The following is an 18,596-nucleotide window of genomic DNA, read 5'->3' on the forward strand; positions in this document are numbered from 1 at the left end:
TTGAAAGAAATGTGTCAGGGAGAGCAGCACAGTTTCTGACACACCAGCACAACACACTCTCCAAGCCTTTCATTTCCAGGCCAGACTTTAAAAGAAGAGGCAATTTTTACAATCACGAAATAAGATGCTCACACGAAGAAGCAATAACAGTGTTGGTGTGTGAACTAAAGCAGCTACAATTAATTGTGTACACTATATAGAGGCTGATTAATTATCTCTCTAGAGTGTAAGTAGAACTATTTGTTGTGGAGCTTTGCAGATATGTGTGGTATTGTGTGGTCTTGCACAAACTGAATTCGCCAAAAACGGCTAAGTGCGGAAATTGCGGGACGCACTCTCCAAAGTGCTAGTTTCTCAAAGAGCTTATTGTCTTCTCATGTGTTGTGAATTATTAAATGGGTGACCCATAGTCTCTTGTCTTAGAGGGGTTGGTAGAGCAGTGGAACAGAAAACAGTGACACTGCAAAGTTGTTGCGGTTTCTCTTGAACGCCACATCTTAAATTAAAAGGGATGGAGCTGCAGGGAGCTTTGTCCGATCCACGGAGAGAGCTTTGCTTACAGAAGACAAATAAACATACCCAGATTTAATTAGAGCTGAACAAAAAAGAATATGGGATTTTAGAAATGGAGATCAAACGGAGTGTTATCTTCGAGGGAAGTGGAAAGAAACAAAACCAAAATTGGATTATACATGACATGCTTACACATTCCAATTCAATAGAGCTGCATATAACGTGCTTGTAATAAATCAATTAATCATGTAATCTATCAAATGTAAAAGCATAAGGCAAATTAAGTAGAAGTTACCATTAGAACAAAATGGACACCAAGTATAAAAATTTAAAATACTGTTTTTTAGGGCTGAACGATTAATCGATTTTAAATCGAAATCGCGATTTGAAATGATGCGATTATCAAATCGCAAAGCCTACGATTTTTTTGTAAACTTTTTTTTAAACTTTTTTTTTCTTCTTGTGTGTCAGTCATCCACACCAATTAGAAGTGCTGTGCTCCACATGTACCAGCCATTGTTAACCAATCAGAAGTGGCCCATGATAGAAGGTGATAGACACCTGCCAAGTATTTTTGAAAGTGCCTGCCCTTTCCAAATGGCTTCCAATGGAGCTTTCCTAGATGGTTTGGTGAAACAAACCATCTGAGTCAGGTTAGTAATGCTCCATCACATGTTTTACATCTATTACAGGGTGAGTCTTAAACTGAAGCTTGACTTTAAAGCAACCCAACAGAAGTTTCATGTAAGTTTAGTTATTTCACTCGAAATATCAAATGCAAATCGAATCGCAATCGCAATATCTGTCAGAAAAATCGCAATTAGATTATTTTCCTAAATCGTGCAGCCCTACTGGTTTTACTGAAAAGTGTTTGATTAAATATTAGAGATATATATATATATATATATATATATATATATATATATATATATATATATATATATATATATATATATATATATATATATATATATATATATATATATATATATATATATATATATATATACATATATACATATATATATATATACTGATGAATTCATGGGTAAGCAGTATTTTGCTGTTGGAAGTGGACATCGTTTAAACAGCTGTATACAGTTACAGCAAATAGTGTAGCCAAGTGGTACCTGAACTATAGGGCCACCGTAAAGGGTCAGCCATTAAATCTAAGGGGTCATTTTTTTTACTTTGGAGTGAATCTTAATTTTTTTATGAAATATTGGATATTTTTTCACCTTAATGTGTGTGGAATAGTCATTTAGATGACACAATGTCAAATTAGAGGGAATGGTTTCTTTGGTGAAGCTGCTAACAGCCTAAAGACATCTGAAACACATCAAGGGGCCACGACAATGTTTCGGTGAAGGGTTACAAGCCAAAAACATGCTGTTGAATTGTTTTTTAGAATAATTTTTTTTCCTTTCTAGAAAATTATCTGAAATGTAGTGGCTTAAAAGTAAAACGTAGCAGACAATGGAAACACTCAAGTAGAGTTGAAGTACCTGAAGATACATACTTCAGTCAATGCGCTTAGTAACTTTCCACACTGAATGATTTCTGACCTAATTCTACATTTCTCTGAGAGGCAGATCAACGTCTTCAAAGAGACAGTATTTCAAAGTATTGTATTTCAGTCACAGTAGGGCTGTGCAGAATGTTTTGGCTGCTCTAGCAAAATCTGATGCGACCTTGTGTGTTTAGAAGTGCAGCTTTTACAGACACATTAGTTTTAGCGGCTTCAGGGGATAGAGACATGGCTCATTATTCATCTCTCTCCATGACACGAGTCAGTGAATTACGATTGAAGACACCGAGTTGTCCTATAGCTACTTGAACTGCTCAAGTCACAAATTGCATTGATGCTGTATTTCACGCTTTGCGTTTGCATTTCTGCAGCAATGACAGAAGACAAAGAGCTTTCAATAATTTTACTGCTGCTAATCTTAAAGGTCCCATGTCATGGCCATTTCTACTGATCATAATTCCATTGTTGAGGTATACTAAAATAGATTTATATTGTGCAATTTTCCAAACAGCTTGTTGGAGCTCCTGCCCCGCCCTCCCTATGAGCCCAGTGGCCGTCTGCGAGACAGCGAGACACAGCGAAACCCAGCCCGAAACCAGCCCGAACACACACACACACACACACCCGCAGCCTGGCTGGGAGTTTGTGTGTGTGCTCACACACCGACTCACAGCCTCGAAAAAAAAAAATGTTATCGAAAAATGTCGGAACACATCGATTTCAGCTTCTCAAATAAGAAATGTCCTGCTTTTCTCCATCATAAGAGTCAAAATGCTTGGTCTTTTGACAAAAAAAAAAACGTGGGGTAGACATTTTTAACAATTTTCTGACCAAGCAATTAATAGAGAAAAATACCCGTCAAATTAATGGTTAATCAAGATAATCGTTAGTTGTAGGCCTATGTTACAGCAATGGCTGTGAATTTATCTAAAATAGTGAGATAAAGACAATCGTGTGTTCATTAACAGTTATTATGTCCAAAACAAATACTGTTAAAATACTAAGCCACTGTGTCTATTCAACGGTGTTAGCCTCGGTATAAAGACGAGAAAGGGACGAAGAAATGTCTATTCAGCTCTGGAACAAAATGTGCATCTGCAGGCAGCCTCAGCACCTGCCTTCCTCTTTACTGCTTTGAAAGAAGACTCTCAAGAGACGCATTAATGAAACTATACAGAGGGAAATGCTGCTGAAGGATGGCAGTTATATAGCTGCTGCTGTTGTGCTCGCTGTATTTCATTATAGACCACTTCCAGCTTTGAAACAGGTGGCAATCTCTTCTACACCTGTAAATCAGGACTACAAACAAGCTAAAAACATCAGACCTCCAGGGGAGCTTGTGAGGCTTTCAGGTGGTTCTCAGGTAAAATATTGATCATGAGGGAGGGACCCTGGAATACAAATAAGCAAACCGGAGTTAAGCACTTTCACAAGTCTATTTGTGGGTCCTCAAAGGGGGAAAACACAAGTGATGCAAATATTGTTCTGCTTACTGCTTTAATCTCCAGAACATAAATAGCTCCTGGCAAACACAACATGACAGCTCACTATTCTACATCTCAGGACCAGGTTCAGGTCAAACAGCATCCAACAATGTGTGAAATGTGTATTAAAAAGTCCTGTCATGGCAGTCAGAGATGAATAACCTGCTTTAGGGTAGGTATGCAGGAGTGCCACAGTGGCATACCAATCATACCTGCATGGGCAAACACACTGGACTGGAAAACCTTTTGAGAGCTAAAGTCCCCCTCCATGCATTTGACACCCCTTCCAACATACCTCTCATTGGATTCTGGATCCACAAGATGCCCCCGATAAGGTGAGGAGATTGACCGAGCATCCCGAGTCACTTTTCCCACCTCTACTGTCTGGAGCGAGCACCTTAGAGCCGTTTACTGACCATCACGGGCAGAAGAGGATGACTTCCCCGGTGCACATGTCACACCACCTGCTGCCAGAGGAGCAGCCTCAACCGGACTGGTCTTGTGGTGGAACAAGCTGAGCGCACGATTATTATCTATAAGACAAATGCTCATAAAGAGGCTCCAGGGGCTTCAGTATCTTCCAGAGAACAGTGTGCACGCTCCTCGGTCACAGACCTGTTAACCATTGGTGTTTGTCTCCAACACTTACGACCAGCGCGCACACACTCAGTAACAATATAAATACAGAAAGAGGCTGCGCGTTAACACTAGGTTTTATGGTGCACCATTAGAGTGAATACCAGCGGTGTATCATTTTAATTATACAGTGTAATAAAAGGAGAAGACAGTGTTCGTAATGCGGCTGCAACATCACCTAAACACAGGCGTGCACAGCACAGGTGAACCTACTGTGTCTGTGTTGAGCCGTGTTACACCGTAAAACAGCTGCTAATTATCACGGTAACTACACCTGTTTGTCTGTTTCAAACGAACACAAAACGGAAGTGGTGTCGTAGGCAGGACACGGTGAAGCAGTCTTACCTTCGACAGCCATAGCGCTGCTACTCCACAGAGAAATGTAAAAGTGAACGCTCTCGCATTGTACCTTGTTTGGCGTGTTATCATCACTTTGCTGCGGGCAAGCCGGAGCACACACAGCTGCTGCCGCCGCGCCTCAAAGCATCCTGGGAAGTGGAGGCACAGCGCTTTCTAGGATTTGAGGGAAAGCAAGCTTCATCAGTTTTGAAGGCAGAGCAGTTTGGAAGCACATCTTTCTGTATCCCTCACACAAAGACACACTAATGGAAAATCCTCACAATAAAGTACACAAAATGTCTCTATTTGTGAGCTAAAGGCAAGCAAATAGCATGAACATGAACGCCGGTTTGATACACCTAGTACTATTTAAGCAGGTTATTTGAGAAACCAGCCGAAATTAACCAGAATATCACCAGATCTGGATCATATTCTAGCCAGACAGTGTAAGAAAACTACCACTTAATGTTCAACATCTTGGAAAATAAGAGCTGTAATAGAAGACCAATGCAACTGTGTTTGTGCAGTATGAAGCTGGAGTCAACAGCTGATTAGCATAGCTTAGCACGAAGACTGGGAACAGGTGGGAAAAATAGGAAACAGCTATGCTGGCTATGTTGAAGGAAACATTAAATCACCTCCCAGAAACTCTAAAGCTTGCTTATCAAAGGGTTGTTATCTTGCTTCAAGTATTTATCTACAGGGCATAGTGTAACATCATGAAACCTGTCTGCCATTATCTGGAAGTTCCCGAATGCATATTAAGATTTGTTGATGAACATGTTGTTTGCAACCCGCTTGCTGCAAGCAATACAATTGCTTCTTTTTTACAATGACTACATCTTAATGTGCATACAATAAATATGAGGTCATAAAACTGACAGCTGCAGTAGAGCTTGTAAATCTTCTTTAGTATGTGTATTGAACTGAGCAACATGACACACCTATAAGAAAGGAAACAAACTTTAATTAAACATGCACCTTCCTGTCAGTTGATTTTATTATTGTGTGTGTTATCTGTCTATGTGCGATGTTGCTGACACTGAAGGTCAGCACAAATATGAGCTTTACCAAAAACAAACTAAATGCATTTAGGTCAGATTACATTGAAGTGAAAGTGTGAGTGAGCACGAAGAAGAACCTTTTGCAGGTTAGCAATCGATAAAATATTCCCTAAGACTTGCATCACAGGTGTTGCAGGGAAAACACAACTGTTATACAGCAGTTGTGATTGCATGTATTTTATCTGATAAACAGATAATGAAGGTATGCAGGAGTCTGTTGTGTTGCCACATTTCTTGTGTACTTAAGCTTACCGGCAGGTGTGTCTGTCGGTAATACATCTATGTTCTTCCTGGTTTCTGTTTTTTTTTTTTTAAAGCTTTGCTCAGCCTGTCTGAGGGGTTTTCTGACTTTGATTGATTACATCACATAGAAAGTATATGTGTGTGTGTGTGTGTGTGTGTGTGTGTGTGTGTGTGTGTGTGTGTGTGTGTGTGTGTGTGTGTGTGTGTGTGTGTGTGTGTGTGTGTGTGTGTGTGTGTGTGTGTGTGTGTGTGTGTGTGTGTGTGCGTGCGTGTGTGTGTGTGTGTGTGTGTGTGTGTGTGTGTGTGTGTGTGTGTGAAATAGTTTTTTAAAGAGAAAAAGGTAGAAGAAAAAGAAATATATATTTATACGTTTTTTATTGCAGACAGTGAGCACAGTGACCATCCAAATGGCAAATTCTTATAATATACCATTATGTCACAATGTAATTCTGTCAAATTTATAATAATAATAATGATGATCAATTGTCTTTAAGAGGTTTTATATTTTGAAGGGTTGGTGGCAGTGTTGGAAGTCTTGATTGATGAAGAGATAGCATGCCATCATCAAGTTGAAGTCATGCAACTATTTTATAACTATAGCAAGTATATTTATCTTAGCCATTCCAAAAAGTCTTAACAGGCAATGAGCAGAAACCCAAGGGAGTCACTACACCCAGCTAAGAAATATCTAATGCATGACTTATACAAACTCCTCCTTATAACTTCTAAAAATGTGTTTGCATGCTATCTCGTTCCCTCTGCCTTTAGTCTTTATGCTAAGCTAATCATCAGATCAACTCAACTCTATATGCATGGGCAGACATAGAGTTGTAGTATCAATCTTCTAATTTAATCCTCTGGATGAAGAAATAGGATGAATGCATGTTTTAAAATGTCCCACTGTTCCTTCAAGCGGAATAGACAATTCCTGTTAAAAACGTTTAGAGATAAGTTGTGTATTTCCTGATCTGAAGCCACTTTAACCGCATTTATCCTAAATAAGTATTATGAGTATTGAAAAACACAATATGTCAGCAGCTTTCATGTACAGAGATCATTTTGTATAAACTAATACATATTTCCAACAATGACAAGAGCATGATGTGTACAAATGCTATGCCGAAAATAAATCAAAGTTACATTTCATCAAGCCTCAACCCATACATTCATCAGAACAAAGAGTTAACAATAAAAGATGTTTCTAGCTAAATAAAGAACAGCACAAGTAAAAGTGCAAATGTGCAGATTTGCAGAAATGTTGCACCGCAGAACAGACTAATTACATTTGGAAATAAACCATAATTTCCATAGGTTTGGCCAAGTTGTTGGTTAAATGGTAGCATCTCCTCAGGCAAGCTCTACTTCTCAGTGCTCAGTGTGAGTAGCAGATGTATCAACTCGACCCCAGTGTGCTGCGATGGAGGTAATTGCTCCTAGGTTAGTGCCACTGATGAAGACCAGCTCGGCATCCTTGTGGCTGGGATACATGTTGAAAGAAGTGCCTGAGGGCTGGCCTGCTTCAAGAAGGCGGCCCTTGCTAGTTACGAACACCACTGACTGCACGTATTGACTGGCCTTCCCAGAAATCTGGATGATGGCTTCACCGCCAGACAACTTCATCTCCTGTAGCTGGCCGGACCTGTAACCCACAACGGAAGACCAGGTGGAGCCGTAGCAGAACTGGATGCTGATGAATGAAGTGTAACAATGCTCAGTTTAAAGTCCTGCATTCAAAGCCATACTCAGGTAAAAGTGCAAAAGCATCGTCATCAAAACATAGTTAAAGTAGCACAGGTAAAAAAATACTCATTATGCAGCATGTTCCATTTCAGAATCATATTCATTGATCGTTTTTAAGTTATTGATGCATCAATGTGATGATTACTTCAATATGGCACTTGGTAAAAGTGTGATTCATTTGATTTACTTTACATTCTACTGGGTTGCCAAACCTTTAATAAAATGGTTTTATTTTCTGTCACATTTAACTAAATCTGCAAAGGTTGCTAGTTATTAATGCAGTAAAATATATGCAACATAAATGGGAAAATACTCAATTGTAAAATTACAAAAGTACAAGTACCTTAAGTTATCAGGTTTGATCAGGTACTAAATTAAACAGGAACAAAATCATAAGGGAACTTCAAATGTTTAGTGTATATTATTGCAATAAATACCTGCCACCAGTGGATCAATACTATAGCATATCTGATGGTGTTTTTTACTCAGTGTTACATTATTTTTAATTAAAAAAATGCTCTTCAGTCCTTCCAAAATAATGATCTATAACATTTACCCTCGTATGTTGGACAACGACCACACTCGTACAGCTGTGATTCTTCCCTCCCCAATTATACTGAACGGAGAGCCACTCCCTGACCTCGCAGGAGGGGAGTAGGAGTAGCTCTGAGTCTCAGCTGAGACAAGGAGACAGACAAACATATTATGAATATGAATTCACCTTGTAAACTTGATTCATAAAGGATAATGCATTCATGGAAACTTACGGTCAGCTATAGCAGAGGCTGCAATAACAGCAAAGATAGCAAGAAAAAGCATTCTGAAAAGAAAGAGAAGAGTTATTTACCCTGCATCTTGTTGTTAATAATTATTATTGACTATAGACGGAGTCTCACCTGTCTGATTGGTTGTTTCTTCTTTTATCAAAAGATACCTGTAGCGGATAATACAGAAATATAAATACATATGTTCAGTCATTCTTCTTTACTTACATAATACATTTGGTTAGTGATGAGTGGAATTCAAAAAATAATACTTGCCGTTCAAGTGTGCATTACAGCAAATGAAGCCTCAGCATGTGTGCAGCTACACTCTCCTAATATCTACATTTGGAGTGGATACGATCATTTATAGTGCAACTGCATTCAGAAACAAAGCCTGAACAGTTTATTGGTCCTTGCCGAGTTATGACGTATCAGACAGGGAGGGAGGTGGGTGGGTATTTCTGTTGGCGGTTCGTCAGGTAATTCCTTACATTCAACATCTTCATAAGTGTAAATAGGATATGTGCCAAGTATGCTCTTGTTTTGGATCATGAATAAAAAAGGAAAATCAGCGTCACCCATGTTAAAGGTGGCTCTTTCAATGGACGTTGCATGCACAATAAAAACTAAATGCGAACAATACATAGTGTGTATACTTGGGGCGTAACAATAGAGTAAAAACCAAATGCATGGCCTTTCTCATATTCTATATGAAAACCTTAAAATAAATGATTTTAAATTGCATACACTTTTGGCTTGTGGACTATTTACGTCCTCCTTTTTCCCAGCCTTATAAACTAACATGTGAAACTAACAATATGAAGATGTTTCATTTGTTTACTTATTTTTCCTAAATTGGACAACTTTTGTCAATAAAAGAAAGCTCATACTGCAACCCCACAGGTGTCCCATTCCTGCAGAAAATGAGATGTAATCTGTCCCCTAACGTGAACAAACGCCTCGTCAATTCCGATAAATGTTCTCAGTGATCTTATAGGAAATGTTCTGAGTTACCTGAGATTACGTGTGACAACACCACCTAATGGAATTCTGTTTTGTTATCCACATACCTGTCTTCACTCACGAATGATCTTGAGTAACCTCATAACCTTTCAAGCTATGATTCACCATTCAATGATCCAGAGACATTCAATGAATGTATTATTGCAGAATACTGTCAATGTATTTAGAAATATATATATAATAAAGTATTTAAAGTAATGTGAAATCTGACAAAATGTACAATGTGATGCTCTGATAAGATGTGGTTAAATATTTCAAATTCATATGAGCAGTTATAAATATATAAAAATATAAATGTCCTGTATGTTAATTCTTATATTATACCAACCTTAATAACCAGATGAGAAAGTATTCCTGTTTTCCTCAGACAGTCACAGTCACACTTTGCATTAGTCATTACAGGCTCAGTCTAACAGGGCAGGATGTTTAAAAGTGCTGTGGTCTGCTCTGTTTCACTGCATTGTGCCCGGTACAGTTTAATGGCTGCTGAGCTCCAGGTATTAAGGCAATGAAACCCAATCCGTGTTTGGATTACTGTCCTGCACTGTACTGCAAAGCTGCTGGATATTTGGTACATTAATCCATATGCATATCAAGTATCTCTTCAACATAAGCAATAAAGAAAGTGCAATAGAGACCCAAATGAAAATCAATGGAAACTTAAGCAGCCAACAGCTAGAACTTCAAAAATTGCATGTATCTCAAACATATCCATGACAGCAGTAACTCAAAAAAAAGTCTTTAAAAATATCAGAAAGATATTCTTGATTATCTGACTCATCCGCCAAGCTTTGAGGTCTCCATCATTCCTTTGATACTGTTTTGCCAGGGTCCACTGAATAGACCTAGGTCAAATTGTCTTATAAATCCTCCTCTCAGCCCTGCTTAATAAGGACTGATGTTATTATACAAGTAACTGTAAGAGGATTTCCAGGACTATATTTTGACCCAGGTGTTGACCTCACACCATCAGAGAAATTATAACTCTCTCATCCTGGCCTTGCCACAGCCTCTCCCCTTCAAACGCCACCTTCCCGTGCTTCCTGGCTCTCATTAGAATCCCCACCACCTTATCAGAGATCCGAACATATCTGTCAAACAGCTGTCCAAACGTGACATGGGTCTTTCCGTCTGGATCCGGATCAGCCATAGTCCTGATCACATAACACATATCAGATATTTCACCGTGGATGTGTTGCTCGGCACGTTTGGCTCTCTCTGCGGTTTTGGTACCCTCCTTGGAGCGTCCATAACCTTCCTCGCCTTTTTGGAGGCGGAGGGACATGGAGTAATCATGATCGAAATATTCACTGAAGGGGTTCAGTTTCTGGTTAACGGTGTGCTCTGAAGCCCAGTTCTGCCAGCGGCTCTTGAGGTTTCCCACAGCCCTATATTTCTTGGAGAGGGCGTTGATCTTGTTGGGATCTTCCTTCTTGTACCTGTGTCGGATGTCAGATTATATTAAACACAACACAGTATATTTTGGACCAACTAAAGGCAAAGGGAGTTGAAATAGCCAATAGGAGAAAAAAAAGGTCTTAAAGGTCAATACGAATACAATATGGAAACTCTTCGGCTTTTGGTCCCGGTGTTACGATGGATAATCAGGGACAAGAATTCCTGTAATGCGCAATAGCCAATGGGTTCCGAGATTCAATTTCCGCAAATGCGCATTTGCTCTCCATACAACCAAAGAGTTCTCAAAAGTGATTGGTCAATACTAGGGTTGCAAAATTCCGGGAATTTTCAAAGATGGAAACTTTCCATGGGAATTAATGGGAATAAACGGGAATTAACGGGAATAAACGGGAATTTATGGGAATAAACTGGGAATTTTCTAAATTGAAGGTTGGCTCTTCATAGGGAACTTAAATATAGTTGGGGAAAGTATATTTTAGCATAATCTTGACTAAAACAAACAGATGCCATTCAAGTACACTTGAATATCCATGCCATAGCACACTGCTTACTGCATGGCTATTGAGACCACACCCCTACAGGCACTGTGCATTCCTCCATCACATGCACAGATGAGTAATATTTAACTCAACATTCCTGTTTTCGTTCTTCAATGAAACAAATAATTGTTCAATAAAATAATTCAAACTTGTTCTGTTCTACTTTAAAAAAAAAAAAATAATTTAAATTTAAAAAATCTGTTGAAATGTCATGTTTTTTGTTTAATTTTGCATCGAATATTTCCAAAATTCCCCAGCTTAACTTCCCATGGAAACTTTCCAGAAACTTTCCGCCCCTTTGCAACCCTAGTCAATACTGCTCACACTTCAAACAGAAACCACACTTTGGATACTAAAATCTTGTCCTGTTCCCTACTTTATAGAGTTATAATGTTGACCTAATTGACATGTTTTCAAATGACTTGATCATGAGATGCATTCAGGGTAGAGTACAAACCAGAATGATGACTGTACATATCCCAAAAAATTGTTCCTTCAAGAATTTCTCCATGAGTTCCCATTCTCAAGACCATGTTGCCTGCCTTTCCAAATAAACTGCAGTTTGAAACGAAAAAACTAATATATATTCATTTAAATCTTTATTTGACTTATTGTCATGGAAGAGGAACTGGATTTTTGAGAAAACGGCTACTTCCTGGAATACTTTCAGTCTAATCTGTGACCTTATGGTGCACAAATGGTAAAGTGAAGTCAACACAAATATTTCCACAGTCCTGGCTTTCTCCCCATCCTACCAATCAAGCCATGTTTCTATTTATGGTTTACACTTTAAATTGACACTTGACCTTCTCATGTCAATATTCAGTTTCTTAAGGAAAGATAGCATCAGGGATGTAAATACCATTTAATCTGACCTTTAAGAATTGAGAGTAAATGTAGGGCAGTATTTTTCAACATTTTAAATCTATTCTGTTCACAAAGAACTTCTTATTACTGGAAAAACGACATGAAACTCAGTGATCGTACTCACGTTGGGACTGAGGGTCTTTTAATCCTTATTGCTGACTCAGAGGCTCCTTCAGAGGGTTTTTGCTCTTCTTCTTTCAAAGGGTTCATCTTGTGTGAATGAGCATCCACTGTGTCCAGTGTCTCTTTCTCTGCCTCAGTATCAAATCAAATCAAATCAGGTTTTATTTATATAGCACATTTAAAAGCGATTTTTGGTCGAGCCAAAGTGCTGTACATGTAATAAAAACACATTACTACAATCACAATAATCGACAATAATTTTTTTTTAGTGTTTTTAGTTTAGATTTAAAAACCCCTAGGGTCTGGGCCGACCTCACATGGAGGGGCAGAGTGTTCCAGAGCCTAGGGCCAGCTGCTGCGAAGGCTCGGTGCCCTCGGGTTTTTAGCCTGGTCTTGGGCACTACCAGCAGCAGCTGGTCAGCAGACCTTAAAGCTCTGGCTGGGGTGTAGCGCTGGAGCAGTTCAGCTATATAGGCCGGAGCCAGCCCATTTACTGCTTTAAAAACAAATAAAAGGATTTTAAAATCAATTCTGAACCGAACTGGAAGCCAGTGTAGTGAGGCCAGAATAGGGGTGATGTGGTCACGCTTTTTGTGGCCAGTCAGCAAACTTGCAGCAGCGTTTTGGACTAGCTGTAGGCGTTTAATTGAGGCCTGGTCCATACCCACATACAGAGCGTTACAATAGTCCAGTCTCGAGGTTACAAAGGCGTTAATAACCCTTTCTAAGTCATTAAAAGATAAATACGACTTGGTTTTGGCCAATAGTCTTATTTAAAAAAAGCAGGATTTTACTACGGTGCTGACCTGCTTGTCGAATTTAAAAGTGCTAGTGAAGGTCACTCCAAGGTTCATGACCGAGGGGAGGATGTTTTTTTTTGATAGAGCCCAGAATATCAACCGGAGAGGCTGGAGGTTGCGGTCCAAAAAAGATGACCTCAGTCTTGCTCTCGTTGAGGTTGAGAACGTTTTTGCTCCATCACCAGCACAGGTGCGTCCTTCACCTGGCCCCCCTCCCTCTTTTCCAAGCTTCTGCTCACTCTCCACCTACTTCCAGCTCTTGGTCAGAGATGATACCACGTTGGAGCATTTCCTGCGGCGAGTAGGTGAGCTTTTCTTCTTCAGAAGCCTGTCGATCTCCTCTTCTGATGGCAGGGACTCTCTGTCAAAAGTCCAATGCCAGCACTTTTCTCCTGAATCCCGCTGGTCACTGTTTTCACCACTGGCTTCACCTTGATGCGAGATAGCGCCTCAGCTGTGGTGTTCACCTCCTCTGTTTTGGATGAATATTTGGCATCCTTGTGAGTAGTCTTTTGAGCTTCTCCAGAAGTAGTTTCATACTGTTGCAAAGCTTCTGTTGGCTGGATGACGGGATGAGGTTTCTTTGAGACACATTCTCTGGCCTGCTTGTTCTCGTTCTCCGTCACCCACTGCTGCCAGCTTCCTGTCAGGCTGCACACAACGCTAATGGTGCGCAGCTTCTTGATCTTCTTGTTGGTGGATAGATTTATTTGGCCGGTCTTTTTGTCCGACATAGCTATCAGAAGTAATTAAGTGATATTCGTCTCTGCTCAGATCTTTGTTTTCTGTAACTCCTCTTCCTCTTCTGCTTCCTACCCAAATGTTTGCACCCACAGCTCTAAAAAGGGGAGAGAGAACCCTAACATGATGGTGGAAAGTATTCGAGTCATCCGGGGCTACTGTCCTGATTATCTTTCCCTGACACCGGTCACCCCTAATGACTCATGTTTCATCACAGATTACAGAGCTTGTAACTAGAGGTAAACAAGGCAGTGGCCTGGGGAGTGCTAATCTTTAATAGGCAAGTGATAATTCTTCTGTTACTCCGCACATGTTAAAAACACCCTAACACATTTAGATTATGAATACAGTGGGAGATAATGAACTGATCTCGTAACCACATACTCTGCATAGGGCTTTATTTCCCACAATTCAAGAAGGTACCCTCACTTTTCATATGAAGTTTGAACTCAAAGCAATAAAACACACTCTCTCTCTATTCAATACTCATCTAGGATTTGGCTGCTATAACTTTACTTGATCTGGTATGTCCACAAGATGATGGTGGCAAATGTTAGCTAATGTTTGAAAACTCTAGTTGGAGGTAGATGCATTTTCTGTGATTAGACTTACATTTGATATCCTTTTGTGCAGTTTTAGCTTTAAAAAATCCTTGCATCTTTTCACCCGTCATATGATTTGTAGGAAAAGTATTCACTGGCATGAAATATTTAAGAACATTTTCTAATAATTAACTCAGGTGTTATTTCTCAAGCAGTGTGGTCAAATATAGCTTTTACAATCTTTTCACTGTTTAAGAGTTTACCGATACACAGAACAGCATCATAATCGGAGGCGGCCAAAACGGGGGGTTACGTATTGTAACCCTAGTTATATAAACACAGGCGGAGCCCTCTACTGGACTCTATGGGTACTACCTTATCCCACGTGCATTCTCCCACTGAGACTTCTATAGACGTAGCCGGCCCAGGGCGGGCCTACCTGAATGCGCGCGCATCACACCGTATAAAAGGAGGCCTCGCCTCCTGACTATCATCCGATACCTCTTTTCAGCGAGCGGAATAGAACAGACAGTGCCCTGAGTAGAGGGCTCCGTCTGTGTTTATATAACTAGGGTTACAATACGTAACCCCCCGTTATATCTCTCACAGGCTCCGCCCTCTACTGGACTCTATGGGTACAGTGGGTGGAGCCCTGATGTATACGCGCACTGTCGTCCAACACCATTCCACCCTACTGCCCCTGACCGGCTTTTCTGGTCAGCAGCTGCTGCCCCACACTCTCCCTTAACCCGGTTGGGACCGAGGAGAAATCTGGGCTGCGGCTGACAGAGCACACCCTGCTGCGCTTACCTCGCAGAAAGTGTGCTCGAACTAGTAAACAACTCGGGTGCACCGACAGAGCAGTTAACTCGGACACTCTTTTGGCTGACGTTAAGGCAAGAAGCAAAGCTGTTTTCCACGACAATGCTTTCAGAGGGGAGAGCTCCAGAGGCTCAATGGTCCCGAGGCCAGAGCCTCGAGCACTAGGGGCAGGTCCCACTGCAGGGTGGAGACGTGCACTACAGGGCGCAGTCTCCTAACCCCCTGTAAAAACCGCGACATCAGTGGTTGATTAAAGACCTGCCACCAAAACCCCTCATGACAGGACGAGATGGCTGCTGCATACACTTTCACCGTGGAATGCGCCAGCCCTCTGTCCACCAGTAAGTGTAAGAAGGATCAAATAGAGCCCAACTCAGAAGATAGGGGCTCTATTCCCCGCTCCTCACACCAATGCTGGAATCTCAGCCACTTCGGCCTGTAACAGGCTGTGGTGGATTTTGCTCTAGCTGAATGAGACGCAGCGGTGGAAAGGCGTATAGCAGCTTCCTTGGCCATGGCTCGTGTGCAAACGCGTCCACCCCCAAGGGCGGGTCGTCGCTCAGGGCCATGGAGAACTGTGGCTGTTGCGCCGGCTGGCGAACAGGTCCACTTCTGCTCTCCCGAACTGGGCCCAGATCTGCTTCACCACCTCCGGGTGAAGCACTCGCCTGGCAGGGGGCCGCCCCTCGACCTGAGGTCGGCCCCTCTGTTCTCCAGTCCCGAGACATGGAGGGCTCTCAGAGATAACACCACCTCTGAGGCCCATCACCACAGCTCCTCCGCTGTGGTCAACAAGGAGGCGGAGCGGACTCCGCCCTGCCTGTTGATATAAGCCACTGTGGTGCTGCTGTCGCACCTGACCATTACATGTCTCCCCTGAATTAGGGGCATGAAATGCCGGAGGACTAACACTACTGCCCGTAGCTCTAGGAGGTTGCTGTGTCGAAACTCTGTCAGAGCCCAGCGCCCACCTATAGCTCTCTTCAGGCAGGTCCCTCCCCATCCTGTTCCGGACGCGTCCGTGAACACTGTGATGTAGGAGGTCACCCGTCCCAGTGGAGACCCCCTCCGGAGGTGGTCCGGAGACCCCCAAAACCGGAGGTTGCCCCCACTGAGGGGGGGAGGGATGGTCACCAGCCGTCGTTTGTGCCTCGAAACGCAGGCTGGGGAACCACCTCTGCAGGCGGCGCATATGTAGTAACCGGCGGGACCACCATGTGAGCAGCCGCCATGAGACCCAGAGTCTGCATGACAGTTAAAGCTGTCACTGTTGCCCCCTGTCGCAGCCTGTACACCACCCTGAGACGGGGCGCACGTCTGCTCTCTGACAGGGTGGCACGCAGCGCGTCTGCATCGAGCACCACACCCAAATACAACGCCTGTTGGCGAGGTATGGGGGTGCTCTTTCTTTCCCATCGATCGCAAAACCTAATTTGGTTAGGTGTGTGATCAATTGTGCTGTGCAAAACATTGCCTGTTCCCGGGACCCAGCAATGACTATGAGGTCGTCTATGTAAAAGAAAACTCTCATGCCGTGTGCGCGCAGTGGTTGAGGCGCTGTGGCCACACATTTGCTGAATGTGCGTGGGGATAGGGAATAACCGAACGGCAGCCTGTTGTATTCGTAGGCTGTCCCCTGGAAGGCAAAACGCAGATACTTTCTGTGCTCTGGAACCAGGGGCGGACTGGCCATCGGGACGTTCGGGACGAATCCCGATGGGCCGGTACTGAAGTGGGCCGGTCGGACGATGTGGGCCGGTCGGATAAGTCACTAGCACCCCCCCCCCCCCCCCTCCCCCCGGTCGACAAGTTCCTCGCGGTACTTACTTGCGGCACCGAGGTGGGCCGCTCGGATAACTCACTAGCACCCCCCCCCCCCACCCGTTGATAATGATAATTTGCCGAGGTGGGCCGGCGGTACCGAAGTGGGCCGGTGAGCCCGAGAGTCCCGGGCTGATTTGTAGTCCCAGTCCGCCCCTGTCTGGAACAATGCGTCTTTCAGGTCGATGGTGGTGAACCAATCGCCTGGCTGCACAAGCCCTACAGTAGTAACTGTTTCACAGTTAACATGCGGAATTTCCTGCTGGAAATATAACGATTCAGGCCCCGGAGATCTAGAATAGGTCTGAATTCCCCTGTTTTCTTGAGAACCAGGAAATACATGGAATAAAGACCCTTCTCTCTGTGCTGAGGATGCACAACAGACACAGCCTGTTTCTGCACCAGAGCCTGAATCTCTGCTGAGAGGAAACCCATCTCCTCCTGGGAAGACAGATTTACCTCTCGCATGCCCATAAAAGGAGGTGGGATGCTGCAAAACTGGAGTGAATAGCCCCGTTTCAGCGTCCTGTCCATCCACCTTGTCAGTACACAGCTGAGTTTCCATTCCCCATAACATTGTGTTAATGGGCAAGCCCTCAGCTGTGGGGCCGCAGCTATGAAGCTGTGGTACTCTCTGGTGGCCCACTCCGCCGTCAAACCCTCCATAAAAGGAAGTTTGACCCATGGGGGGCTGACACAGAAAGGGCCGTTTTTCTATAATGCAGTTTCCACTCAGAGAAAAAAACGGCAGATTTTCCACTGAGGTCCCTGAACGCACCACGGCACTTGTTGATTGTTCAGCAGCTTATTACGACCTATAGTCACGTTTGAAAGTTTAGCACCTCTAGTTAGTGGCGACTAACATATTAAAATATATTTAAAATATTAAAATATATTTTAAGATCATGTTTAATCATCTGATTCTTCTGTACACTGCTGTTTTAGTCTGTGTTCTTCTAATTAGTGTCTACAGTGTGCCTATTGAGCCATTTTGAGCGACGTGGGTCAAGCCCCGATCTAGCCCCTCTCTCTCACTGTCTAATGGCACGTTTCCACTACACGGCCTCGCTCGGCCCCGCTCGGTATGGCTGGGCCTCGTTAGGACTGGCTCACTTTATGGCGCATTTCCATTACAGTTTAGGAACTGGGGCAGTATCTATAGTAACGCAGTGTAGGCGGAGCCGTGACGTGATCTTCAGAGGACCCCAGAAAAACAACACAGCCGTTAGCTGTTAGCACTCAGAGCTCACAGCTCCTCATATATGTTCAGAAACTAGACAAAAGTTAAACAAGTACAAACCACAGACTGCCTGTGTCATGGTGAATACAGTCGCTGCTTTATTTATGTCTGTATAGGCCGTTGTTGTGAGTGTGGACGGTCGGAGCATATACTGCGTTAGCTTAGCCAATCTCCATTTAGAAAACAAGCATTTTAAAAGGTTTTTCCCCTGCCGTCTGTCTGCAGACTTGACAAAGCATTAATTCATGGTTTTTACTAACCGGTATCAGTATGTTGTTACTTCGGCATCATTTTGAAACGTGTATTACAATTAAATCACGGTCAAATATGTCCATCTTGTTGTAGTTG

At 42.5% G+C, this 18,596-nt stretch overlaps 3 protein-coding genes across 6 annotated transcripts in view; all 3 read right to left on the reverse strand.

Annotated features, from left to right (window-relative positions):
- Positions 1 to 4,676, reverse strand: part of samd12 (sterile alpha motif domain containing 12) — a 104,810-nt gene extending 100,134 nt beyond the window's left edge. The window contains exon 1 of one of the 4 annotated variants that reach the window (XM_034124371.1): positions 3,821 to 4,492. In XM_034124371.1, the coding sequence (XP_033980262.1) occupies positions 3,821 to 3,881 (61 nt within the window). In that variant the 5' untranslated portion in view covers positions 3,882 to 4,492. The other 3 variants (XM_034124370.1, XM_034124369.1, XM_034124368.1) reach the window with 3 other exon arrangements.
- A 1,489-nt stretch (positions 4,677 to 6,165) lies between these two features.
- LOC117477653 (zymogen granule membrane protein 16-like) lies at positions 6,166 to 8,658 on the reverse strand. Its single transcript, XM_034124374.1, has 5 exons — positions 8,588 to 8,658; positions 8,444 to 8,481; positions 8,315 to 8,367; positions 8,104 to 8,224; positions 6,166 to 7,494 (listed from the first exon to the last, which is right to left on the reverse strand). The coding sequence occupies exons 3-5, from the start codon at positions 8,364 to 8,366 to the stop codon at positions 7,173 to 7,175; spliced, it is 495 nt and encodes a 164-aa protein (XP_033980265.1). The 5' UTR covers position 8,367; positions 8,444 to 8,481; positions 8,588 to 8,658; the 3' UTR covers positions 6,166 to 7,172.
- Positions 8,659 to 10,295: 1,637 nt separating this feature from the next.
- On the reverse strand, positions 10,296 to 13,816 carry LOC117477651 (actin-binding Rho-activating protein-like). The gene is given in 4 exon segments (XM_034124372.1): positions 10,296 to 10,773; positions 12,284 to 12,414; positions 13,230 to 13,441; positions 13,444 to 13,816. Coding segments are annotated over 4 exon segments (1,194 nt in total).
- Between the last annotated feature and the right edge of the window lie 4,780 nt (positions 13,817 to 18,596).

This window comes from Trematomus bernacchii, unplaced genomic scaffold (genome assembly GCF_902827165.1).
Source record: "Trematomus bernacchii unplaced genomic scaffold, fTreBer1.1, whole genome shotgun sequence".
Lineage (NCBI taxonomy): Eukaryota > Metazoa > Chordata > Actinopteri > Perciformes > Nototheniidae > Trematomus > Trematomus bernacchii.

Excerpts from the sequence above, each read along its gene's own strand:
- LOC117477653 (XM_034124374.1), bottom strand. The coding sequence starts at position 8,366 with ATGCTTTTTCTTGCTATCTTTGCTGTTATTGCAGCCTCTGCTATAGCT. Across the intron at positions 8,225-8,314 it reads AGCCTCTGCTATAGCTGACC|CTGAGACTCAGAGCTACTCC; the intron begins GTAAGTTTCCAT and ends TCCTTGTCTCAG. Across the intron at positions 7,495-8,103 it reads TCGTTGTCCAACATACGAGG|CATCCAGTTCTGCTACGGCT; the intron begins GTAAATGTTATA and ends TTCATTCATCAG.